The sequence below is a fragment of the Ovis canadensis genome, chromosome 2 (assembly GCF_042477335.2).
Source record: "Ovis canadensis isolate MfBH-ARS-UI-01 breed Bighorn chromosome 2, ARS-UI_OviCan_v2, whole genome shotgun sequence".
Lineage (NCBI taxonomy): Eukaryota > Metazoa > Chordata > Mammalia > Artiodactyla > Bovidae > Ovis > Ovis canadensis.
This window is the reverse complement of record NC_091246.1, coordinates 219,771,701-219,799,232: the sequence shown is the minus strand read 5'-3', so window position 1 is coordinate 219,799,232 and position 27,532 is coordinate 219,771,701. Positions and strand designations below refer to the sequence as shown.

General features: G+C 38.9%; 1 protein-coding gene across 2 annotated transcripts in view; it reads left to right on the top strand.

Annotated features, from left to right (window-relative positions):
- The first annotated feature begins 340 nt into the window (after positions 1-340).
- Positions 341-27,532, top strand: part of ERBB4 (erb-b2 receptor tyrosine kinase 4) — a 1,302,405-nt gene continuing 1,275,213 nt past the window's right edge. For both annotated transcript variants that reach the window (XM_069578247.1, XM_069578248.1), the window contains exon 1: positions 341-1,172. In XM_069578247.1, the coding sequence (XP_069434348.1) occupies positions 1,091-1,172 (82 nt within the window). In that variant the 5' untranslated portion in view covers positions 341-1,090. The remainder of the gene's footprint in view (positions 1,173-27,532) is intronic.

Genomic DNA, 27,532 nt, shown 5'->3' with positions numbered 1-27,532 from the left:
ATGAGCACCGTGGAGTGTGGAGTAAATGGTGACTTTCTGGCTAAAAAAAAAATCTTTTTTGTAAAGCATCTCTCAGGTGGTCTCCACGCTTTCCGGGCCAGCTGTCCGGCGTGTGTCTGGGGGTGGGGGGGGGGGTGGTCTCTGATTCAGTTTGTGGCCTCCGGTGAGCCCTTTAAATTCAGCTCCCCCCGCCCCCACCGCTAGGCTCCCAGCTCCCTGACAGGTGTTTTCCCAACTCCTGAGGCCCACGATTTTGGGGAGTGGCTGAACCAATAAGATTTCCCTTTGGGGGGGAAGGCGTGGCTAGTTGGGTCAGAGCGGGGGCGGGGTTTACGCGGCTGAGCAGAGCCAGCCTGGCTGCGTGGAGGGTTGTTTTACCCACCGCCCGCTCCCCCCCAACCTTTTTTTTTTCCTCCCGGACGGAGTCTTATTAATTTCTCGGTGGGGCTGCAGCTGGAGACCGCGGAGCGTTGGAAATGACGCTCGGAGCTTTAATTACCGCAGCCGCCGGACAAGTGTGAAGAAAGCTGACAGCAAAAAAAAAAAAAAAAAGGACAGGATCGGGGGTGAAGCGAGAAGCTTCCCCCTCCCGCCCCTTTCCTCCCAATTTGGACTGGAGGTGCAAGGAAACTGAAAAGGGAGTCGAACAGAGTCGGGCTGGGGGGAGAGGCCGGAAACCTACCGCCTGTTTGCAATCAACTTTTTTTTTTTGGAAACCCTCTTCCGAACCCTTTCTTTTTATTGTTGGCCAACCAGGGAGAGAGAGCGAGAAAGTGAGGAGGGAGCGAGAAAACGGAGGCTCACACGGGGACGTAGCTGCCCGGTCCGGCCCGGAGCGCCGCCGCACACCCTCCAGTACACTCCCACCCGCGCGCGCCCTCCCGCGCACCCTCTCCCGGTCCTCCGGGTCCGGGCCCTAGACCCGCGGACGCGGACTCGGTCGCCCGCGCTCGGAGCTGGTGCACCGCGCGCGCCAGTGCCCCTCGAGCCCCCACGCGCGCCCGGCCGAGGGATCTCCTCCGCGTGCCCGAAAGGGGATTATGCCATTTGGACATGTAATTGTCAGCACTGGATCTGAGACTTCCAAAAAATGAAGCTGGCGACAGGACTGTGGGTCTGGGTGAGCCTTCTCGTGGCGGCGGGGACCGTCCAGCCCAGCTCTTCTCAGTCAGGTGGGTCGCGGTCCTTCTCGCGCTCCCAGGGTTGAACCTGCTGCTGCCGGCCGAGCGGCGCCGGGTGGCTCCTCGCCCCCTGCGCCCTTAGCCCAACCAGAGACCCTCTCGCTCTCGGGCGTGGAGGGACCACGTCACCCGCGCCTCTTCCTTGTGTTTTTCGTTCGCCCCTCTTTCTATCCCAAACTTACCCTCTGCGTGGGCATGTGTTTCTCGTGAAAAACCACTCTGCGCCCCTTTCTCCGTCCCTTTTCTTTCTCTCTCCCCTTGTTTATTTCTCGCGCGTTTTCTTCGAGCCTCTCTAAGCCGGATCCCTTCTGGTAGCGCCTGTTGTGCGGGACGTGGGAGACCCAAAGCCGGAGTCAGAGGAGACGCTCCTTGCAGCGTCTGCCTACCCCCCGCCCCCGCCCGCGAGGGAAGCCTCGGAGAAGCGTTGCCCTGCCGGGGCTCCGAGGCAGGATTGGGATCCCGGGGCCGTGGCAGCTGGGCTCCGGGGAGCGGGAGGGCAGTGGGGAGAGGAGCTCCGAGAGCCGGCTTTGCACCTGTGTGCGCTGCCCGCGGCCGCTGCGTCCCTGGCCGTCCGAGCCTGCGGGGTCAGACCCGACTCGAGCCCAGCCTGGGAGCTGGAGCACGGCGGGAGGACACGCCTCGGCCGGGGGGCCCGGGAACGCAAGGCCTCCGCTGGCGTCCCCAGCCCTCGCCCCGCGGACTAAGGGGGGCTGGCTTGCTTGCTTGACCTTTTTTTTTTTTTTTTTAAATGGCCTGACTGACTTAAGCCGGGAGCCCGGCCTTCCCGTCGGTTTCTGTGTTTGGCTTCAGGAAGAGTTCTTCCTGTAGTTCAACTTGCTATTGGCCGGAGTCCCTCCAACTTCTGTTTACTGCCGGGCGCGGCTGCCGAGCCGACCCGTCAGGCGAATTGATAGAACCCAAGGCGGGTGCTGCGGCACTGGGTGCGCTACCACTGCTGCCCGGGGAGCTCGCGCCCCGGGACCCCGCGGGGCAGGAGGCGAACTGACCCCCGGGGAGGAGGCGCGGCGGGGCCCGCAGGGTGGATGACAGCCCCTGCGGGCCCAGGGAGCTCAAAGTTTCTGACACTTGAGTTTCCTGAGGATGAAAGTGGGACAGGAAAGAAAGGGCCAGGAAAACCGGGGACTGACGTGGCCAAGGGGGGCCTTTTGGAGAGCCGGGGAGATTTCCGGAACCATACGGGGCTGGTCGCGAGGGCGTGGGAGGCACCTTGAGAAGATAAAGCCCCCGGGGAGTGGCGAGAGGGAGAGTTTCAGGCCCTCGGAGCGTGTCCTTCTGACCTCACCAAGAAAACAGCGCGCTGGAGTTTTCCCGCTCCGCCCCCGCCGCCGCCGCCTCCCCCCGCTCCCCCCTCGCCTAGTAAATAACAAGTTACAATCCTCGAGCCTTTCAAAATGACCTTCGAATGGCACAATGTGCGCCGTTTGTTCTGGCCGTTTGCACCCTCCCAATTACTCCGAAATTCTTCATGCATACCAGGTCCCGGGCTCCAGCCACCTCCGGAATTACACCAACACCGACTTGAGATTCCAAGCGGCCTCTTAGATACATCCCTTTTTATCTCCCTCCCCACTCCGCGTCCCTTCATATTTCCCCTCAATGGGTTGATTATGCATATTGAACCATTCAGAAGCAGTTGCGACTGACACGCAGGCTTAGCCGAGAGGAATTTCCACCCGGCGACCTACTGGGGGGCTGTCTGGTGCAACCTCTGCCGCTGGGGGACCCGGCTGCGAGTCCGCAGCGATTGGGTATTAACTGTGCGGCTCGGGCTTGAGCTATGCCGAAAAGCCCTTTTCAGAATTTCTGCAAGGAATGTAATCCAAATTAGTTCTGCAGCTGTCCTCTTCCTCGTCTCCGGCGACACCGACTCGCACCCTCGCTGGTCTCTTCTCGCTTTCCCCCCGTGAATTGTCAGACCCACACAAGTGAGCCCAGTTAGAGCGCGAGGATTAGCGTGCCATTGTTGTTCCGAGTGTGACTCTGTACTTGAAATTCTGGGGGCACAAAGGCGAGCCTCACTTGTTCCAAACACAAAGTGATCTAGATGAAAGGGCCGCACAAAGAAAAGCTCCCGGTTGCCTCCCTGGTATAATTTTAACACGCAGGCTAAGGTGATCCACTGGAAACTGTAAATGCCTCCAGGACACCTTCCCCCCCCGCCCCAATCTTCCCCACCCCCACCCTGCCGCACCTGACAGGAAAAGTTTGGCTGGTTTTAATGTGGTGCTTTTATAAAACCAAGTTACATTCTAGGGTATGAGTGAGGCTCTGTGTGTTTGTGGCTGTGGATGTATGGCTGTATGTTCCCAAGTAAATACATACTGCGTGTCTCCCCTCTCGCGGTTAGCCGTCAGTAGCAGTTTGGAGGAGTTTGTTTTGGTCCAAATGAGAAATTAAGTGCGGATAAGTAAACTAAGCTGCCAGAGGGCGACAAGATGTTGAGTGAATTGCTTTTAGATGAAACAAATTAAGGAAACGAGGGAAGACAATCTGCTTCTCGCATTATTAGACACGCTTGGAGTTCGGGGGAAAGTGGCATATTTTTGAAATGCTAATTTCTTAAGAAGCAGAAGGAATGCACCTTATTTACTGCTCTATGTGAACAGAATAAAAATATGAGATGAGCAGGGTTCTGTTGTGTAGATCTAAGATATAAAATAGTTGTATCTGAAGAGGGCATGTTCTTATTTTTCTCTTCCTTGGGGGGGAAAATCAGCGTTAGAGAAGATTTTTTGTTTGTTTTGTTTTTTAGTATTCTGAAAGACTTCGTCTCATTTCGAGTGATTTATTTTATCGAAAAATATTATAGCCAAGAGCCCTTTATTTGGCTGTTATAAAACCTTTATCTCTAAAAAGAATTCCAAAATTTCAGTCTTCCCGCCATGATGGAAAAATGATCAGTATCACCTTTGTGTTGAAATATATATGTATATATGTGTAGTGGTACTGAGGTGGTGGTCTTACGTACCTTAATAGATATGTGATGAACAAGTTCAGCCCCTATTTTTTATTTGCAAGTAACTTAGTCCTGCTTTTCATTCTATAAAAGAGCATGTATTTTTCCTCCATCCTTGAGATATATCTCCAGAATCAAATTTTTAAACATTTGAGAAGAAAAAGGTGAATAAAACTTAGTTAAATGATGAAAAGATGTTCAATATAATTAAAAAAAAATCAGTTCTCTCCCTGCATGTATTTATTGTAAACACACCCATGAGTACAGTTTCTGCTTTTTCTTTTCTTTCAATTTTTGAAATTCATATATATGTAAAAGGAGCCTTTTTAAAGTAAGGTTTTTTTTTTCCTTCAAGAAGCTTCCAAATAAATTTATACCTTTTATTGTGACTGCAAATCACTTGAAAATACTATAATGTGGACTGATATGGTAAAATTGGATGACTCTGGTTGTGTCATGATTCTTTGATTTCTGATTATTTTTTCCTTAAACCAAACTCCTTTTATTTTTTTCATACATGCATAGAAAGTCAAATTTTTTGAAATCAAGGTACTTGCTCCTTTATATGTATAATTTTCATTTAGTCACTGAATATGTGTCTTAATTAAGAAATTGCATTAGAATATTTACCAGGGCATGCACTTCATGGAAGATTTATGTATTTTTTGTTCTAGCCTGAACACACTAAGTTTGCATTGACTGATTTTTAGAGTTTGCATTCATTTCAGGAAAAACCATATTTTCTTCTTAAAGTAGATTCAAATATTTAGTATTCATGAGCTTTCATCCCTTTGGTTCTTAAATAGAAGTGCTATTTATCATCTGTCTTATGCATTCACCCTTTCCATTGCTATAGGTTCTTTTTTTACATCTTATTATTTATTGAGTTTACACATATGAATATATATTTTCCCCATCATCACTAAGGGTATTCTTTTTGTGCATGTCTTTCCCAGCAACCTGCTACTCAGCCACTGCAGGAGTCCTCTGAGCCAGTTTTCATTCTTTCTTTCTGATAAATCTGATATGGCTGGTTGGCTGGACAATCGCAAGCCATTCCATTGCTCAGATTTATTCTTGAAAGAAAATAAAAAGGCATCGATCCGAGCTCACTAGCACATCTCAAAAACCCTGACTCCAAGGCCAAATTTTTCTACAGAGAAGTCCCTTTTTTCCCTTCTCTCTCCCTCTTTTCCCCCTCTTGACCATAGAAGTTAGACTACTGCCGCTTCAAAAATGCTAGGGATGCAAGGCAATGTGCTGTATCTGAATATTCTCTGAAGCCCGGTGATTAGAGCCACCTTGAGATTAATGACTATGTAAGGCACACATTTTAGAAAATGACTTAGTGCACCTTAAACATTGCTGTGTTTTAAAGTGGTGTCATTTTTTGTATTACTTCAATCCAGTTGTTAAGAAAAGTTAGTATATATTAAAAGCAAGAATACGTTTTTGCTTTATTTGACAGTGTCCTGCTGCTGTTGGATATCCATGAGTAAATTTTAAGTGCCTGTAACATAAAGCAAATGATCAAAAAAACTCTGTTACTTGCAAACTTGTTGGCACTTGAAATCACGGTCGATTTTACCCCTTTGAGAGATACTGCTTTATAGAGAGAGATGTTAATCTTTACATTGAAATTAGCTTATGGCTGTTTAAAACTATAGCTGTTCTACAGAAATTAATTGTCAAGCATATTCCGCTGTTATCTTTGACAGTGATCTACTGAATAAGGATACAGGGCAGAATTTAAATCAAAAGTATAAACTTTTCTCTAGGTTATATCATTTAAGAAATGTTCTACTATATTGCATTTGACCATATGGAGCTATGTTGCATCTTTATCTAATATTCATTTTCTGAATTATTCTAAATATTAGGCAGTTAAAGTAAAACCTTACTTTTCATGCTAGCTAGTATTCCTACTGACTGAAATTTGCAGTTTATAATGACAAGTAATCCTTCAATTTTCCTTCTTTCCTTTCCTTTTTAAATAAAAAAGAGCTTAGACCAGAGCTTCCTGAAACTATAGTTTTCCTACATAATTTGAAGGAGATTTTACCTATCTATAGTGTAGTTAAGTTTGACACAGGGCATAGCCAGGTGGTTCAAATAGGGATTTCTATATTATAGGGACATCGTTCCTCCTCCAAATTATTTTTAATACCTTGAGCAATTCACTTCTCCTCTTTGTGACTTGGCTTGCATGCCTGAGGGTAAAATGCATGTGTTCTCTATTTCTCCATTGTATAGCAGTTTTCTGAAAAAATGGCTTTAAAATCCTGTGATATTGAGATACATAGCAATAATGAGTTAAATTGATATACTTAAAACATGAACACATGTTAATAAACATAATGTAAACTTTCTAAAAGACCAGCACTGTTAGAAGAGTGCCTATCTAAATGAAATAAAGAGATTATTAAGTTTGAAGAATGTATATATGAAGGCCATTTCCCCCAAAACTCTACTTTTAAGAACTGGTCTATGGTCTCTTTAGATTTCGTCTTATTTGGCTTTTTCTGAGTTGTTGATAATTCTGACATGTTATTAAAGAAATTGACCTATTTTCCCAGTGCTTTAATCAAAGCTTTAAAGCCCCTTTCTTGTTTTAATATTCGACACTTCAACTGGTGCTTTGTGTTTGTACTAATTTTTCAAGAGGGAAGAGAACTGTCTCACTTTTATAACATAGAGACAAAATATATGGATATTTGGGGGCTTAATTCTAAAGTGCTTTTTTGAGCATGTTGTAATTGTTTTATAATTGTTTTCATTTTAAATATGTGATTGCTTTGCAGGCCTGTTGCTTGGCACAACTCCAGGGGGCAGCAGCCGCATAGAATTTAATGGGAATAGTGCTTGCCTGAGCTATGAGTAGTATGACAGCAGCCCTGCTGTTGTGGGATGTTACAGCGTAAAGCAGCAGAAGAGAAGTTAGGAGAATCGGATTCTGGTCATACAGTCATTTTCTGTGTGATTTTAGCTTAGACTTCTTGCTTTAGGTCTCAGTTTTTTCATTTCCATCAGTATAGCTGAAAGTGATACTTAAACAATTAACGTCTTGATTTTTTTTTAATGATTCAGTTAGACAAAAAAAGGATGTTTAGACTTTTTAGACAAAAGAAAACCATTGGTTTTTAATTATTTTTAAAAGGAACCTCTTTTTTTTTTTTTTTTTTCATGTGAACTCATGTGTATAGCCCTGGTATTGATAACAGGTAAAGGGTAAAAGGAGATGTCTTTTGTTAAAGCTTCATTGAGAAGCCAGCTTTGTGACCCCTGCCTTTGGCACTCCCCTACTTTTTTCCCACTCTGGCAGGGACTATTCTGTGCTGGCCTACAGAATTCAATCACTGTTTCAAAATCACTCATCTAGTCCACTCTTCACTTTCTAGGTGAGGAAACTGGGAGCCCAGGGAAATTAGGTAGTATAAGTCAGTTGGCAATTTCCAACACTAATATCATTTTCTTTAGCACAGAAGTACTTGAAAAGTTGCAGACAAAAGAATAAATAAATTCAAGGTTGTGCTATTTTAAAGGAGTCTTGCAAGATTGAATGAAAACAAATGGATTGGAGCCATGGGCCTAATTATCAGACTGTGAAGTTCTTTTCAAGGGGAAAACTGGGGAACATCATCTTTAATTTATATTTAGGAATAATCATTGATTGCATTGTAATTTACAGCACATTAAGATGAAAGAAATAAAGCAACTTTATTATGACTTGATTCTGTACAATGTTTAGCTGGTAGTGTCTATTCTTGACATAGCATTTTGATCCTAAAAGATGAGAGTTGCCTATGTTAGTATCTATATATAACAGTGCCTTCAAGAGTTTCTTTTACCTGTGACTTTGTGAAGATAACCAATACATAGAGAATGGTTGTTTCTTCATTCTGTATTAAGTAATATGCATGCTTTAAGAAAATTGATTTTAAAGGATAAACAATGGGTTCTTCATGGCCAGTTAGTTGGTGGGGACCCTTAACTAGCAAATCCACGGGAATACTTCAGACTTATCCCGGCCCATCCTTGGAACCAAGGTTTTCTGTCTTAACCACTGTCCTTATAGGGTCCTCGTCTTTTTTCAGGCCCTACTAGGATCACAGTTATTCTTTGCACAAGTGCATCTAAACCACACTTTAAGTACTAAGACTTTATAAATTTATGTCTATATAGTGCATTTGCCTCCCTCTAGTTGGCTTCCGCAAGATGCTGCCTCTGGGCCTTGTGACTCTGAAAGTCGTTGATTTAACCTTACCTCCCTTTGGTCGGCCCTAACTTCCTTTAAGCGCCAGAGATTTCTGGACATGGACATGATCAGCATGTCATTGACCATGGCAACAGAAGGGAGGTTTAAACCTGTTTTGGCGGGAAGAGTCACTGTCTGTTAGAAATTTGCAATGAAAATGGGTCCCCCTCCGTAAAAACATTAACATAGACACCAGGAAACTTCCTCTGCAATATCATTTAAACCTCTCTCTTGAGAGCTAGTTCAGGATCATTACTGTTAATCACGTTATTTCCAATATCATGGGGTTGCTGAAGCATGCTGCTGCTGCTTAGTTGCTTCCGTTGTGTCTGACCCTTTGCAACCCTATGGCCTGCCAGCCTCCTCTGTCCCTGGAATTCTCCAGGCAAGAGTACTGGAGTGGCTTGCCATGCCCTCCTCCAGGGGATCTTTCCCACCCAGGGACTGAACCTGGGTCCTCTGCGTTGCAGGCAGATTCTTTACCACCACTGAGCTACCAGGGAAGCCCTTCTGAAGTATACTAAATACCAATAAGAATACACAAGACTCACTTTCTCAATTCAGAGAGTTAAACTGATACAAATCAAGGCTCTGTGAATGTTCTATATATTTTATTGTATTTTAACTTTTTTTGAAATTGGAGGATAATTATTTTACAGTGTTGTTTTGGTTTCTACCATACAATAACACAAACTAGTCATAATTATTACCATATATATATAGTAGTATATATGTATATATCCTTTCTCTAGAGCATCCCTTCCCCTTACCAGCTCACCCCTCTAGGTCATCATAGAGCACAGCAGCTTCCCGTAGCAGGGGAAGGAGGGGGTGTGATGAATTGAGAAAGTAGCATTGACATATATACGCTGTCATGTGTAAAATATTTATTTTATTTGAAACAATCTAAAAGTGCTTAAAGACAAGAAAATGAAGGGAGCAATAAACACACCTTTATTTTCCAGAAAGGTCACACTTGCAAATAATAAACTTTACCTAACGTATCTTTATTCTGACCTTTATTTACATCTGGTCCCACATGCATATGGTCTAGGTGGACATACAAATTTTAGGCTTTTTGGATGTAGATGGGGATTGTAAACCTGCTCTCAAAAGATGCATCTACTGGTCTTCTGTGATGTGCTGAGGCTATCTCATGGCTGATTAGGACTGAAAAAATGGCAACAGATTCTCCAGGTTCTATGACTATGTCTAGGATTGAGGAATGGGTGGTCCAGTCCTCTATTTCAGGATGGGGCCCCATCACTAGCGGGGAATGCCTAATTGAGGTCATGGTTGGCATTTTGCTTTAAGCGAACTCCCCTTTTACTAAAAATTTTATCTGTCATTATTTCCTATTCTTCCTTGTAGACTTCGAGAATATGAGTTTTTTTCTGTGGGGACCCATGAAAACCAAATAAAAATAAAAAGGAATAATTCTTTTAGATACACAGTTTCATTTTTAGGAGTTCCTTTTGTCTGATCATTTTGTCTTGAACTAGAGCAGTGAAGTTTTTTCGATTACCCGGCTTATTAAAATCCAATCCCTAATTCTTTTGTTGGCCTCATCTAGTCCTTATAAAACTCAGAGCAGGCTGTTGAAAGATCCTCTTTTTTAGACTTCCTTCTTGTCACTACCAGGTGACCATTTCTAATACCATACTTTTATTATCCTAGTTACTATTCAGAAGCCTTCAATGGATTCCCATTGCAGAGTTCAAAGCCTGTTAAAATAGTCTTCAGTTTCCTTTTTGATCCAGCCTTAAGAGTTTCTTAAGATGTATTCTAAGAACCAGGCTGACGTAGTTGGTATTCCAAAGCCTTGCTTGCTGTCTTTCCTTTGGCTGACCCTTTTCCCTGGAATTCATGGCTCCCTTGGTTGTCCCTGCCTGTCCAGATTGTTGAATCTTTCCATTTCCACATTAAATCACACCTCTTCATTGAGTCTGCCTTCATTCACTACTCTACTCTTTAATCCTTATTTGTATCACCTATTTGCATTTAATCTTAAACCATTCTATAGTTATAACTTTTTAAGAGCAAGCATTTTTATCTCCCGCAGAGACGGATGCAGTGCCACATACATGGTAAGCTCTTTTAAAAATATTTTTTTAATGAAAGAATAACATACGTTTGCCAAAACAATTTTAAGCTCATTCATAGATGGTTATTACTTGTAATTAAGCCATATAAATGCACAAATAAGCTGTTCTAAAAACATAATTATAGAATTCTTAATAATAGATATTAGAAATGTTTATCCTGGGAATTTCCTTAGTTGCTTTCTTGAGCTTTTTAGGGTATTTCTTTCAATGGAGTGTTTCCAAGAGTATATCATTTGTCCTCATTCCCATTTTTAGAGACTGCTCATAATATGGTACAAAGTATTTTTGTCTTATTTTGGTGAGTTAAATATATGTAAGTACCATTCTTAAACATGTAACTCTCTTGTAGTACCCTATGTTTTTGTGGCCATTTCTTTGTGGTTTCTTATCTCTCATTTAAAAATTTTAATCGGTTTAAGCAGTAAACATGTATTGACCTAACAGTGTGTTGGAAGACCATATTAGGCACTGATGAAGAAGCTCAAGATGCTAGATTTCCCCTTTCTTTTAAACAGGGGCAAATGAGACCAATGAAAAACAATACAAAAATTATGTTATTAAGTGATTTTCCCAAACTCTTAGGGGGAATTTGCCTCTGGAGAAATGCTAATAAGTATGTCATGAAAAAAAGGGTTCCAGACAGAATGTGGTGCTTTCTATTCCTAGATGTATGTGATAATACAACTTTGTTAATACTAAGATTTCCCAGTATCTTTAAATAGACAGCGAGACATATGCCTCCCATTTTAAAAGGATCCTATAAAAGAAATACTTGCAGCATAACTGAACTGAGAGGTGACTGGGATTCTCTTAGCTGCTCTCTTAGATGATTCATTCTGCATTCTGAAAATTGGTGAAATGATTATAGTATTTATAGTGTCAGATTCTACCAGAGAAAATGCTCTTCCAGACATTGCTTCTCAGGTTATCAGATTTCAAGAAACTGTCAACCTTTCTAGGTCACTGTGGTACCCTAAGTGTACCTTAATTTATAATGACCCGAAAGAGTTAATGTAACATCAAAAATTAGACCTAACAGTCTGCAGAGTAATCTATTCATGAGAAAATTGGGTATGGAGACTTTATTATCTTTGTCTGAAAATTTCTTTTTACAACTTTTCTGATTGTTTTTCCTTTAAGAGTCCCTGAGAAGAAAGTTTGAGTCTGGGATTATTGCTTCTTCTTCATAGACAAGGAAGTAGAGGCATAAAGAAGTATGTGTGGGTGGAGGCTGGCTGGTGGGTCTGTCGCTGCAGTTAGCTGTCTGCCCTGTCCTGAACCAACTGCCTCTGCCGTCTGCTGGTCCTCCTCTTCCATGTCTTCTCCCAGCCACTGGTGCTGGTGATCCTTTCAGAGGCGTGGCTCTTCTGCTGTAACTGCCCCACTGGGAGAGAAAGGGATGCTCAGCCCACCAAATCCTTCTGCTGTCAGGTCAACAGCTCTTTATGTTTTCCCTGGAACCATTTGAAGAAACTTATCTAGTAAATCAGGGGTCCCCAACCTCTGGGATCTAATGCCTGATGATCTGAGGTGGAGCTGGTGAAATAATAATAGAAACAAAGGGCGCAATAAATGTAATGAACTTGAATCATCCTGAAACCATCCTTCGCTCCCCTGGTTCATGAAAAAACTGTCTTCTGCGAAATTGGTTCTGGTACCAAAAACATTGGGGACCGCGGCAGTAAATCTAGCATTTAAGGAGTTCCTCGTTGGGTTACTCTGCCTTTCTCCTCCGCCACTGTCTTCTCCAGAGGCTTTTATTTTATTTTTGCATTGTGTATTGTATTGTGTTAAGGAAATCATCATAAAAGCCTGTCTTCTCGAAAAAACTTTAAAGCAGGGCCATGTTCAAGATTTGGGGACCTGCATTTATGCAGTTTGGGGAACCTCTTTAAAAACAGTGTAGAAATAAAAGTACAACTTATTGAGAGAAAGGCAACACCAAATTAAAACTTATTGGGAGGCACCAATACAGGAGAAAGTTTCTGAAGCTGAAGCCTTTTTACAAAAAGCTTTATAGTGCTTCTGTCTGTTTGAAGATTATGCAACTTAAGAAGTAATGCTATCTCTCATTTAGGGTGAATTTTGGGTGTCATTTTATATATATATTTTTCCTACTGCATGCAGTTGGTATCTACGGTTAATGTAGAAGAATTCATTTTTTGAGAAAAAAATTGTAATAAAGAGTAAATTCATATGGTCAAGCACTTCAGTATATCTTTGGATGAAATAATGTACTTTATAGGGATAATTTTCAAAATACTTCCACTCTAAATATGAACACACTTAATCCAGATATCTGTTTTCTAGATGCCATATTTTAAAAATGGGTCATGTAATGCTGTCTCTTACGCAGTTCTGTAGTTCATAATGGTGTGACTTAAAAGAATCTTGGCAGTTTGGTATATAAAATCTATATTACTAAGGCCCTACCACTTGAAATATACCTCATTGAATTTTTAATCATTTGTTATTTAGCACAGTTAAAAATCTATCTTTGACTTTTACCCCCTGCCTAAGTTAAATGTGCCCATTTTAACTGCAACAGACATTATTAGCTGTGAATGAAACAATGTATCTAAATTAAAATCAGTACTTGGCTCAGATATTTGGTAATATTTTAACTACTAATATGTTAACACATTTAAGTAACAATAAAAGGATTAGTATTTCAAGTCACATTTTTACTATGTAAAAATATCAGCTAAAGAGTTAATAATATTTTCCAGTTGTTTTAACTTCAAATTTAGCAGCCCCATTGTCCCTGGTGATATATCGAAACCTCTAAAAGTGTACTTGGAATTAATGGAAACTGAAGTGATTGGTATTCAGATATAATTCTTCAGTGGCCTTTTTACTTTCTCTTTTTTTTAAGTGCTGAATGAAGTTTGAAAACATAAAATGCTTTGAGATAGACAGAATAATAGGCAAAACATTTTATGCAACTGCTGATGAAAAGGACATTTATTATTTTTTTCTGTACTTAATATATTGCTGGTGGCCAGAATTAGCACACCATGGGCAGAGAAAGAGATAAGACAGACAGAACGGCACACAGCTAATTTTGTTTAGCAGATTTAGATCTGATGCATGCTATTTCACTCCTACAAACTGCCTCAGCCACTTTTGAAAGGTACAGATGAAGTTTGTCTCCCACAGTTTAACAGCTTTCACTCAATATTTATAGGCTATATAAAAATAAATTTCTGCAAGTACAACAATTCTCACTGACAGGATGAGCACTGTGAAGGTAGATTTATTAATGAGAAAAAGGGAGAAACAAAAACATTTCCATTGTTCCAGGTCTGCTGAAAATAAAATATGTCAAAACATCCAAATAATCTTTGTTTCAAGGACATGTATAGTGGGGCTTTGCATATTCAAAAGTTTTGACTATTTGTGAGTAAATCAGAAGTCCCATTATTTTAAGATAATTTTTCTGATTCAAATCTGGTATGTGGTTAGATGAATGTTCTGGAACTAGTCATTCATCTGTTGGATAAGCCAATATGAAGGGATCCACAGTAATTTTTAGAAAGTGACTATAAAACAAAACAAACAAAAACCCAAACCTTGATCTTTGTTAAAAAAAAAAGAAAGTGTCATCATCCAAAAGAATAAATTTTAATGAATTCCTAAGAGAGACTAACTTACCTGAAAAAAAAAATACCGTAAAACATCTATCGCTTGATGGCAACAGGATCCTAGAAAAAGCCAGGGATTTGGACAACAGTATCCATGTTTGAGAATATCTCAAGAAACATCCCGAAAGTCTTTTCTGTCATAATGTAATGATATCTAAGAAGTTATAATATTATTTACATATCTGCTAGAGTTTTGTCCTGACTTAAGACTGTCTGGCTAAGTTAAATGTGCCCATTTTAACTGCAATAGACATTATTAGCTGTGAATGAAACAATGCATCTAAGTTAAAATCAGTACTCAGCTCAGATATTTGGTAATATTTTAACTACTAATATGTTGACACATTTCAGTAACAATAAAAGGATTAGTATTTCAAGTCACACTTTTGCTATGTAAAAATATCAGCTAAAGAGTTAATAATATTTTCCAGTTGTTTTAACTTCAAATTTAGCAGCCCCATTGTCCCTGGTGATATATTGAAACCTCCATAATCAAGTTCACTATAGAGAATCATATTCATGAATTGTTCATCTCATCATATTTCCAGTGGTTATTTCAAGGTTAATTTTTTTCAGACAGCTTCTGTCTTGATTAAAGCTGTGGTAATTGTATATATGCTGATACAGCACATGGAGGTTTTAAACCAAAGACATCTTTGATTTCATAGGGAGTCAAGATCAAATGCTTTTCAATGCTTCTTACTCAAATATACAAAAAAAAAATAAATTTCATGTCTATTTTTTTATCTCTACTGAGAATATTGAGACTTTCGTTTGGCATTTTCAAAATCCTGGAAGCCTGTATGGAAGGATATGATCAACAAAATATATTCCATTACCAGGACTAATATCCAAGTGCTATACTCCTTCTGATTTTATTGTTTGATAAAATATTAAAACACATTCTTACCAATTGGCTTTCCCAGAGCCCTCTCTAAACCACTTTGAATGTTATTCTTGCATGTAATAAAGTCTTTGCTGTATTTTAAAATACTTGGAATGTGAATAGTATCATACTAACTTTGTCACTATTAAGTATTAGCCTGTATGAAGGAGGCATGTTTCTAAGTTGTGTATCACAGCTTAGGTATTTTATTACTTGACTTGAAGTTTAAAAGGAGATTGCTTAAAAACAGTAGATAGGATGTCACTAGTTCTCATATTGAATTAACCTAGGAGAAAACCATATGAGTGATTCAGGGCAAAGGACTCAAGTAAAGCAGATGCTATGAATTTTCCTGGGAGTGATCGGGAAAATGTGTGATGCGTGTTTGTCTATAAATTGGGCTGCAGAAGAATCACAACAATTTAAATTTGCAGTTGCCATAACTGGGAATAAACATACTACATGCTTACCTTATTAGTCAGAATGAACAGCTTATCTGGCAAGGTGTCAACTGCTCCACAGTTGTGTATCAAGTCACTTAAGATAGGAGTCTGTTCCTTGAGGGGACCACATATACTCTCTTCATTTGTGGTGGATAAGAAAATATTCAATTAAAATTTCTTGACACAGTTAAACTGTAATATTGTGAAAGAAGTTGTGAATTTCATCTTAATTGTGATTCTCTTGATGGCTTATGTTTGGGCCTGCGATGTATTATTTTGCAAAGAAAACTCTTTACAACAAAACAATGAAGTTACGTTTCATTTGAAGAATGATTAGAGAAAGAAGGAGATGCCAGGCATGGGGAAGAGAAGGCTTGGGAAGGGGCATAATAACTATCTTCAAAAGTTGGAGGGCTGTTACGTATAAGTGGGATTAGCAGGGTTCTGGGTAGCCTTGGAGAAAAGAAACATTAACAGCTGTTTGAAATTGTAAGGCATCAGATTTCAGTTGAACACCATCAAGGAGTTTCTCACAGTTATAGCTTCCCAAAGTTGGAATGGTCTGTCCTAGGAGGTGGTGAGTGCCTTCATATGTATATAGGGTGGTCAGCTCTGATTTCACCTCTTCTGTGAAGACAAGGAATGGATGAGGCAGCTGAAGAGCAACTGGTCAGTGATGCTGGGGATGGGAAGTGGGTTCTGTGGCCTCTGAGGGTGCTTCCCACCGTGTGTGTCCATCATGAGCACATCATACCCAAATATCCTGCCCTGATCTCTGGAAAACTGAGGCAGTGAAAGCAACACTGTCTCTCTGACTAGGATTTCTGCCCAAACGCTTTTCAATATCTACCTGTCCTTAACAGATTTGTAAGATATGTGATAGGTATTTTAAAGGTTGGTTTCCTTAAATATAAACTGTTTTGTTTTTTCTCAATAGCCTTTGTATTAGATACTCATACCTCTAAAGCAATGTACTATCAGAAATAAATCATTCTCAGTTTTAAAAGCCACACAATACAGAATAAGAGTATATAAATATTTTATTGTGTATCTGGGTCTATGCCAGCAGGTAATTATAAGACTGGGTTTAACTAAACCAGAAGGAGAAACATATATAAGAAGGTGAAGCCATAGGCAGGGCAGGAGGTTAGAAAACGGGGCCTCTAGTTCTGAGTGGAGCGTGAAGTGTTTGGAAGTCAGAGCCAAAGACAAGCACTTTTCTAAAGAGACTGAAAAGCAAAAGGAAGTAAAAAGGTGAAGGCACATATGCATGCTTCAGTTGGCTACAAATAAAGTCAACCTCTCTCAGTCCACTTGGGAAATATTTACTTCAAGGCCTTTGACATTTCCATCTCTTTTACTGCCTCTTTTGGATCCATACTGTACGACCTATGCTAAATGAAATGTTTTTCTTTTTCTTTTTAATTTTTATTGGAGTATAGTTGCTTTGCAATGTTGAGTTAGTTTCTACTGGAGAGCAAAGTGAATCAGCTGTAGGTATACTTACGTTCCTGCTTTTTTCTTTAGTTGTCATTCTTTTAACATTCCTTTGAGTTCTCCTCTGGTATGAAAACTGCATTCCTGTTATGGGCTTCCTTCTGCTTTAAAGTCTTTCTGACTACATCTCTCCTTGCTGTCTTGGTCTGTATCCATTTCAGTGCTTTCTCTACACCAAGCACTGTGACTGTGGTGGTATTTTTGTGGGTTAGTTCTAATGTTCGCTAAAATCTGCCATGGTAGGCGGTATTAACTCCATTTTAAAGATAAAGAAACTGAGACTCAGAATGACGTAACTGGCCAAGATCAGAGTCACAGCAGAGACAATATTCTAGCAATCTGCTTGATTATTATTATTATTATTATTATTATAGGCTTACAGTTTTGGTTATCCATTTTTAAAGAGGCAGTGAATGATGATAACCCACCCAACAAAAGTGATTTTTGTACCCACACGTCTATCTGGCCTCTGTCCTCTTCCTTCATTACTATTTTGTCTCAGTTTCTGGATCCCTTTCTCTGTCTCCCCTCTGTATGAGTCATTCTGAGCTCTTACCTCTCTCCAGAGAGCCAGGCCATCCTGTTATTTCTGCTACTGCCTGCTGAGTATCTCTGTATGAATATACCAGTATCTCTGACTCAAGCAGTTCCAACATTTTACTTTTCTCTTTTCACAATTTAGTGTGCTTTTAAAATCTTATTTTTTGTAGATTTTTAAAGACACAATTCTTCATTGATAAAAAGCCAAGTCTTAATTAATATTTAATACTTATTAAAGGCCTAGGAGTCAGGAAATGTGCTAAAGCACTTCTCATAGAATACCTCAGCTAATCTTCACTACATGACCAGTACTATCCTGATTTTACAGTCAAGGAAACAGAAATTTGGAGAGATTTAATTTACCAAGTGGCAAACATCTGTGCAGGTGGCAAGTCAGCAATGCTTAAGGTCCTAACAATTTTTCATGGTCTAAGTTGCAATATTTTATATAAATAAACTAAAACTTCTAAGAAGGATATTGACAGTATAGATTCATTTGTTACCTATTTTAGGCCATTCACAGTTATTTCATTTGGTACCTGTGATAATTATTAATAAACAGGTTTATTTGTGAATATGCAAAACTTGGAAAACAGGATCAAGCATATTAATAATACTACTACCATTCTATTATCACATTGTGATTTCAGTACATTTATAATACTTCAAATAGAGTAACCAGTTTAGTCACTTTTTAAAATCAATAATGAAGTAAACTAAAGTATTGCAAAGGGTTGAAGTAGAGGTTAAATAGAGGAACTTAAGAATCAAATAGTCCAGGTTTGAATACTAACCATGTAAAGATGGGTTAATTTCTTAATCTTTTTAAGCTTCAAGTTTCTCATCTAAAAATGGGATCTGATACTAAGGTCAACCTCATAGTTGTGAGGATTAAATGAAATAATGCATGTAAAACAGTGTCTATCACACGGAGGCTCAGCTACATTTTGTACTGTTGTATGTGCTTCCCTGGTGGCTCAGACCGTAAAGAATCTGCCTGCAGTATGGGAGACCTGGGTTCGATCCCTGGGTTAGGAAGATCCCCTGGAGGAGGAAATGGCTGCCAACTGCAGGTGCTCTTGTCTGGAGAATCCCATGGACAGAGGAGCCTGGTGAGCTACGGTCCATGGCGTTGCAAAGAATTGGACATGACTGAGTGACTAACACACACACGTGCTATAGTATTAGTAGTAGTATGGTAACTAAAGAAATATGCAGTTAAAGATACAAAATGTTAAATGTGAAAAGACCATGGATGTCTGCTTTCTCATAATTTTAGCATCAGTTCTGTGTCCTGTGTTTATAAACAAATGATGCAATGCTGGTTTGCAGAATCATTGTATATATGGATAGGCTTGGGTACTGTGAGTAGACTGTGTGGGAAAGAATTTGGCTCCCTGTGAGAGGCAGTTCTCTCAAATCATTTTTCCTTCATATTCGTTTTTTTATAGTTTGGGGATTAAAAAAAAAGACCTTAGAGAGACAGTTTTGTTCCAAAGATTTATGTTTACCTGGCAAACTCAAATCCTCTGTCCTTTCATCCTTATTGTTTTTTAAAGCGCCTTCAAGAGAAAATGGTTTTTAATCAAATTCATGAGATAACTTTTTATGTTACATTTTATAGGCATTTAAACTTTTCAAGATAGGGCACAACTAATATAATGTATGACTGAATGTATTTTTGGAAAAATTTCTGCACGCTGGAGCAGAATCTTCAAGATCTATCTATAAACACGGAACAGAATTTTCTATATAGAAGACAGTCTGTACATTGTTGGGATTAAGTTCTTTCCCTGTATCATGGTTTTATACACTTATTTTGATAACCAAAGAATCAAATAAAGGCTATGCATATCATCATAAAGTTTTTAATTCACAGACCTTTGCCAGTTGTACTCTCTTGATTAAAATTGTGTGCATGCTCGGTCACTCAGTCGTGTCTGACTTCTTATGACAGCATGGACTGTAGCCTGCCAGGCTCCTTGGTCCATAGGACTATCCAGGCAAGAATACTGGAGTGGACTATCTTTGCTTTTCTGGGGGATCTTCCCAACCCAGGGATCAAACCCACCTCTCTTGGGTCTCTCGCGTTGGCAGGTGGGTTCTTTACTACTGAGTCACCTGGGAAGCCCCCTGATTAACACTGAAACACCTCAAAACCTTTAGGCTTAGAAGCAGTTTTACTAATGGGAAGGTTGATCTTTGCTCTTCTCAAGCTGACTGCTTGTTTTCTGGCAACAATCTCAACCTCCCTACACACCAGTAAGCTTGTTGTTGTTAAGTTGCTAACTTGTGTCTGACCCTGTGACCCCCGTGGATGCAGCATGCAGGTGAGTTAGAGGAAGAGAATAGTTACTTCTCTTATTTACCAATCAGGAGACTTTCAAAGATGCTGTGAATTGCAGCATAAGCAATAAACCATGTATTTTTATTTACGCTATTGTCTTTAGCCTGAGAGAGAGAAATTTGGCTCACAAGCTCCATTACATGTCATTATGTTATTCAGCTGACAGGTGATGCTTCAGAATAATTGGTCAGTGGTAATGTGTGATTAAATTTCTGTCAGACTTTTTGGGACACACTATGAGTTTTACTCTTGTAGTTAAGACCTTTTAATATAGCAGTTGGGAATTCCCTTGGTGGCTCAGATGGTAAAGAATCTGCCTTCAATGTAGGAGACCTGGGTTCAGTCCCTGGGTTGGAAAGATCCCCTGGAGAAGGAAATGCTAACCCAGTCCAGTGGGAGTTCTTGGCTGGGTAAATCACATGGACAGAGGAACCTGGTGGGCTACAGTCCATGGGATCTCAGAGTCAGGTACTACTGAGCAACTGACACTTTTCAGTGTAGCAGTTAAATAACTAAAAATTCAGATGTGAGGATTGTAACACAAAATAATTGTCACATGCAAGTAGCTTCTTAAATTTTATGTTTTTTAGATGAAAGTGTTGAATTTGGGATTGAGATTTCGTTTAGCTACAATGGTGATTTTTATTTAAATGCAACCTGAAATTGGCATTTTAAACTATAATCCAAGTTATTACCACAGATTTTCCTCCATTGATTTTGTTGTTATTTATCATTAATATGACATTCTCTGTAACTTATGGTTGATCACAAGTTTAGAGAAAAACAGTGTTATCTGCATGTTTAAATCAAAGACGTTTTTGAAGGATATTTATCCAATTAAGATGTCCTGATATATTTCAAATGGTATTCAGAGATACCATGAGCAGATCAAACCTCATGAATATATTCTGTAAATGACAATAGTTGTTACTATGGTAACCTTTAACCAGGTATTTGGCAGTTTAATTTGGATTAGTCCTATTCAGTGGTGAGGTAATGAAAATGAGAGTAATTAACATTCAAGGTTTGAGTTTAAAGAAAGACAATATGCTAGTTTATGAGAGAAGCAGGGATATTGAACGGGTAAATGAGAATGCTAGAAATGAAATGACCACCACATAACATTTAGCCAGTCTCTCCTCCCTTTATCTCACTCCACGCTTGCTGGCTTTTGTTTTAGATCCTGTTGTCCTCCATCCCTGAGTGGTTCTAATTGCACCCATGAATCAGGAACCAACTCATTCTACTCTTCCAAAACAGTCTTCATCTTTCACTGCCAGTCAATATCCTACTTAAAAACCAGGCTAGAGTGCCTGTCCCATTTCAGAAATGGCAGTCAGTTTCTATCAGTATTGCCATTAATTTTGCCCTTCTTATTTAAAGTGTATCTTTATAAGGTTTAAATACTATAACATTTGTTAGGGTTCCACATGTTTATAAATTAACCCCTCTCTCAGTCCCTACCACCAAATATGGAAGCAGTTTTTCCTCTTTACCACTTGTACATTAGGAGGGATTTAATGTACACATGATTCTAATTGTGTCATTATTTCTCCAGTGCTCATTTAATGTATAGTATTTAGCACTTTGGATTTTTAAATTTTATTTTGTTTTATTTCAAACCATTTTGTTCCTTTATTTAGTTTTTGCAAATATGCTAAAGTGGGTTGTCTGTGGACATATCTGCCTGAAATGAATATAGCTTAAAAGCAGAAAATTATTGATTTTTAAAATGAATTATTTTCCTCTTAGCAAGGCCAGTTTCCAATAGCCATTTTATTTACCCTTTATCATTCATGCAGTAGCTTTAATATCACCAAAGCTACTGTCACCATCAGTATATTCCTGAAAAAGAACATGATGGTTTGCAGTTTTTCCAAAAAGAGAATTGGGAAGTTGTTTGCATTGTTTGATTAAATTTTGGTATGCCTATATTCATAAAGTTTCCTGTACCTCATCATGAGTCCTGTTTCTCATGTTTCCAATAGTAATAAAATGCTAAAATATTCCAATTGAGTAGCATTTACTGTACTTTAAAAAAATTCAGGGATAAATGATCTATACTACATTGTATTGCTAGGAAGAAAGCAAGCTTCTCTGAATTTATTTGCACTTTGAAAAATAGGAAGGAGAGTTGGCAAAAAGTTAATTTAGGAAAACAGGTGTTATAGGTTTTTCATTCTTCTCCATTACAAATCTTGACTAGGAACATCAGTGCACATGATTTTGGGAACACACAAGAAGATCAGGAGTTGTAGCCCCAAATAACTCTTTTCAGAAGAGGTTATAAACAGCTGTCCCTTTCGACTGTGATCCCTATTTGGAATAGTCTCAGGACTTGTGAAGGAAAGCTTCTCTGGGATTAATGCCTGACATGCAACTATTTGTGTCCTAAGACCTTGCTTTCACCCTCACCACCTCCCCAATCACTGTTTCTCCAGCAGAAGTTAGATGTGGAATTAGAGGCTAGGCAAGCAGATGTTACCTCAGCACAGTAGTTAACTCCTTTTTGCCAGTTCTCCTTCCTATTCCTATATTTCAACTAGGAAAGAGTTCAGGTAACAGCTTGAGCTCCCTGTTTACTCAGCTATTTGTATAAGTGAATAGCTAAAGTTGTCCTTCACAAGGGTCAAAACTATACCTACTGGAGCCCTGTAGTGCCCCAAATGGTTTATTTTTACACAAATATTTTGATTCTTAGTGGTTCCACGCATGACTGCAATTCTCTTAACACATTGTGGTATGCTCTGTAGTTTTTACAGGCATGCAAATGTTGAAGTATATTTATTAGCCCTGATGCTATTAAATGTTCAGTTATTTCCCAAGACTTTTAGGTGGGTCTTGGGAAATTCTGAGATGAAATTATGTAATGTGTAATTGAGAAATAGCATTCATTCTTGAGCATAATTTGCACTGAGGGCATTATGGAGGAAAAATTAATTGCTGTCATATCAATCAGACAATGATTAGAATTATGTTTTCTAAGATTATTTTTCTAGACATAGACTCAAACTGCAAACTGTGAGGTACTTATCTAGAAAATTAATTCCTTATCAATCAATTTATTACTGCATTAGATTGGTTTATGGTCAAAGTCAGTCTGATATCATATTATGCATAATACAGTTATGTATTGAATGTATATAATGTATATATCTCATAACTGAGAACAATGAAACCACGTAGAGAGTCCCAATTTGTGATACACTTTGAAGTTTTCTAAGTTTTGTCCTTATTGGAATAATATATTTTTGCAGGTTGAAAGTCCAGACAGCTTCACGCTATAAGATTATGTTATGTTTTCTTTCATATGGTGTGTGTTTTAATTCTTACAATAACAAGGTTGCTCAGTTTGCCAGCAGGAGGCCCCTCAAAGCAAGATGATGTCTCTCGGTTGACAGGTTTCTGTATAAATAAATAACACTCTGTGCATTCCTCTCAAATACCCGAGTAAGTGAAATAATGCAATATAAATTTTTTTTTCATTTAAAAAATAGCTGTATTATGTCAGTGACCTGTAATAAATAGCACTGCAAGGAGAAACGACAGCCTCATTCACCTTGCATCCATGCAGAAATAACTGAGCTCTATTTCCATGGCTGGAGAGAGAAGAAGAAAGAAGCAAATGGAAGAAAAGAACTGGCCTTGGATTGTAGTCACTCACATGCTAACAAGGGGAGCTTTACACTGTCTCTTTTTACTGTGTTGAATTTACCACTCAACACGATGCAAGTAAGTGCTTTGTATTCTAAACATTCAGATAGTCATTGATAATAATGGTGTAGTGCATATATCATAAAGAGTGTATTTCCATTTTCCCAAATTCTACACATTTTTTTCTGTTAACTTTTCATCAGTTAGCAAAATACTATATTGAAAACATCTTATTAATTGAACATAATGGTGCAGTGAGAATAAATATTGTTTTTTTGGTAAGGAAGACAATGTGTTTAATCTGTTCTAATTTAAGACATGAGATATAATTTTCTTCACATTGTCCTCCATTCTTCCTTAAAAAAAAAGTCATGAATTGTAAATGTTGAAATATTTAATAAAGAAACAATTTAAGTCATGTACTCTAGAACAAACTAAAACTAAGACCTTTAAATTAATTCTCAATGAAAAATTTAAATGATTTGGGCACTTTGAATTTTCAGCTGTGATTCCCAGTTATTCTAAGACTTTCAGCATATGTTATATAAATAATACAGAAAAGATTGTAGTGATTGTGGGCCTGAAATGAAAGCCTCTGCTCAGACTTATGTCACATTGAAATTTATGGACATCGTACAAAAATACTTCAGTGGGATTGGGTCCATTGTACTTATACATTCTGCCTTGCCATTCATTTATTCAACACCTAACAGACATTGCACAACAGACAGCCTGATGTACAAAGACCAAGGATATTTGGTCCTGGTTCCACAATTAGTTTATTTTAATCAATATGAAAAGTCAGAGCTATAGGATCTAATATATTTGATATCCACAAAAACACGTCAGTAACAGCAGCACTTCAGATACTCAGAATCTCTGGGTGGCTTTAAACAAACACAAGTAAATTCAGCACACTCTATTGAGGTTGTAGATTACATACGAAATGTATTTAATGCTACTCCATTTTTAATATTATGAGTATTGGAATTTTTGCTGGAGGAAGGATTCTTCAATGATATTTTTATCAGGTACTTTATTTTACAGAAAATAAATTTAAGGCTCAGAGAAGTTATTTGCCTTAATCACACACATGTCAAAAGCACTTATTTTCTTTTTCTTTGTAAAGGCTAAAATTTTTGATACTTCTGAAGTTACAGTTATTTCTTTTTATCATTTGATATTTTCTCTTATATAAACCAGTGAATGTTTACTAAGTATATCTTGAAGTACAATTTTATAGGCTCTTAAAAATACTTCCACAGTTTTTGTTTCCTGTACTGGAGACTGTTAATCTTTCAATATTCATGAAATATTTATAGTAATACATATTAAGGTGACTAAATGTTGTTGCTTGCTTCCTATTTTTTTTGTGTGTATCACGTTACTTCTAAATGCAGCAATGAATTTATTTTTTACACATATTACTAGATTTGATATAAGTATGTACTATTTCACGGGTATGTATGAAAACTAATATATCTGAGTAATGAGGAAAATTATGTAAACAAGGATAGTATTTAAACAATAAATATTGTTGTGCTTAGTCTCTCAGTCATGTCCAGCTCTCTCTCCATGGATTGTAGCCCACCTGGCTCCTCTGTCCATGGGGATTCTCCAGGGAAGAATACTGGAGTGGGTTGCCATGACCTCCTCCAGAGGATCTTCCCTACACAGGGATCAAACCCAGTTCTCCTGCATTGTAGGCAGATTCTTTACCATCTGTGCCCTTAAACAATAAAGTGAACATTTAACAAATGTGTATCTTTGGTTTTGAGCACCATTCTAATTTTCTTTGTAGTAAGTGTAGTCAGTAGTAGCCTATTTAAAGAAGAAGGAGCAGAGTACCATTGTCAGTAATTCATTTAGTGCAGCAAAGCAGGTTTTAACAGCTTTAGTTCACTAAATCTACAAGGTTGTTGTTAAGTTCAGTTCAGTTCAGTCGCTCAGTCGTGTCTGACTCTTTGCAACCCCATGAATCGCAGCACGCCAGGCCTCCCTGTCCATCACCATCTCCCAGAGTTCACTCAGACTCAAGTCCATCGAGTCAGTGATGCCATCCAGCCATCTCATCCTCTGTCATCCCCTTTTCCTCCTGCCCCCAATCCCTCCCAGCATCAGAGTCTTTTCCAATGAGTCAACTCTTCACATGAGCTGGCCAGAGTACTGGAGTTTCAGCTTTAGCATCAGTCCTTCCATAGAACACCCAGGAGTGATCTCCTTTAGAATGGACTGGTTGGATCTCCTTGCAGTCCAAGGGACTCTCAAGAGTCTTCTCCAACACCACAGTTCAAAAACATCAATTCTTTGGCGCTCAGCTTTCTTCACAGTCCAACTCTCACATCCATACATGGCTACTGGAAAAACCATAGCCTTGACTAGATGGACCTTTGTTGGCAAAGTAATGTCTCTGCTTTTGAATATGCTTTCTAGGTTGGTCATAACTTTCCTTCCAAGGAGTAAGCGTCTTTTAATTTCATGGCTGCAGTCACCATCTACAGTGATTTTGGAGCCCAGAAAAATAAAGTCTGACACTGTTTCCACTGTTTCCCCATCTATTTCCCATGAAGTGATGGGACCGGATGCCATGATCTTCGTTTTCTGAATGTTGAGCTTGAAGCCAACTTTTTCACTCTCCTCTTTCACTTTCATCAAGAGGCTTTTTAGTTCCTCTTCACTTTCTACCATAAGGATGGTGTCATCTGCATATCTGAGGTGATTGATATTTCTCCTGGCAATCTTGATTCCAGCTTGTGTTTCTTCCAGTTCAGTGTTTCTCATGGTGTACTCTGCATATAAGTTAAATAAGCAGGGTGACAAAATACAGCCTTGACGTACTCCTTTTCCTATTTGCAACCAGTCTGTTGTTCCATGTCCAGTTCTAACTGTTGTTTCCTGACCTGCATATAGGTTTCTCAAGAGGCAGGTCAGTTGGTCTGGTATTCCCATCTCTTTCAGAATTTTCCGCAGTTTATTGTGATCCACACAGTCAAAGGCTTTGGCATAGTCAATAAAGCAGAAATAGATGAGCTATGAGATCTCTGTGCCTTAGAATCCACATTTTTTAAATGGGGGAAAAATACTTCTTCCCAAGAGTGTTTTGATTATATAGGAAAATGTGTATAAAGCCTTAGCTTGACCTTTGACTCATGGTAAGTACTTAAGAAATGTTACTGTATTTTTTATACCAAAATCCTTCTATATGATACTTTTTAATGCTCTTTTAAAAATGATCGCACTTTTTATGTAAAAAGCTTCGTCTTTTGTATTCCATTTCAGAGTACTGAATCTACAAAACAAGTTTATTTAATATTATTCATTATGTATGTATTGAGTGGTTAATTGTGTCCCCAGCATTGTATCATGAACATGTCAAAGAATCTAGTAAAGAAATCAGATGCAAAAATAACTACTTTCAGTATTTTATGATAATTTGTAAGCAAAAGGTGCTCTAGAATCAAAAAAAGACACATTTAACCCATCGTGGAAGTTGGAAAGATTTTTTGAGGGGAGATGTTTTCTGAAATGAGTCATGAAGATGAATAAGAATGAGTGAAATGAACAATGATGAGGAGGATCTTCCTCATAGAGGCAACTAATAATAGATTCAAAGTAGATGGAAATTACCTTGGAAAGTACAGTGGACAGTTCATTTTGTGTGATTAAAGCATGAACAGAACATGTCAGGGGTGGGCAAAGGCTGAGTTGGAAAATTTATAGACACAGTTCACAAGGAACCTTTTATATCCACCTGGGGACTTGCTTGCTTGTTCTGTTTCACCCTTATATACCTGACAATAGAGAACTCTTTAAAAATATATTATATGTGTATGATTATCTATAGTCTATATATACATATATATCTCTCAGAAAGAAAGCTGATGCTCTAAGTAATTACATCAAGTTGAATGTTCATAATATATAAAGTATGGATTTAAGTCAGATTTTGCATGACTCCAAAGACATGGGGGTAAGAATGATTGCTGGGTATTTCAAGTAAAAT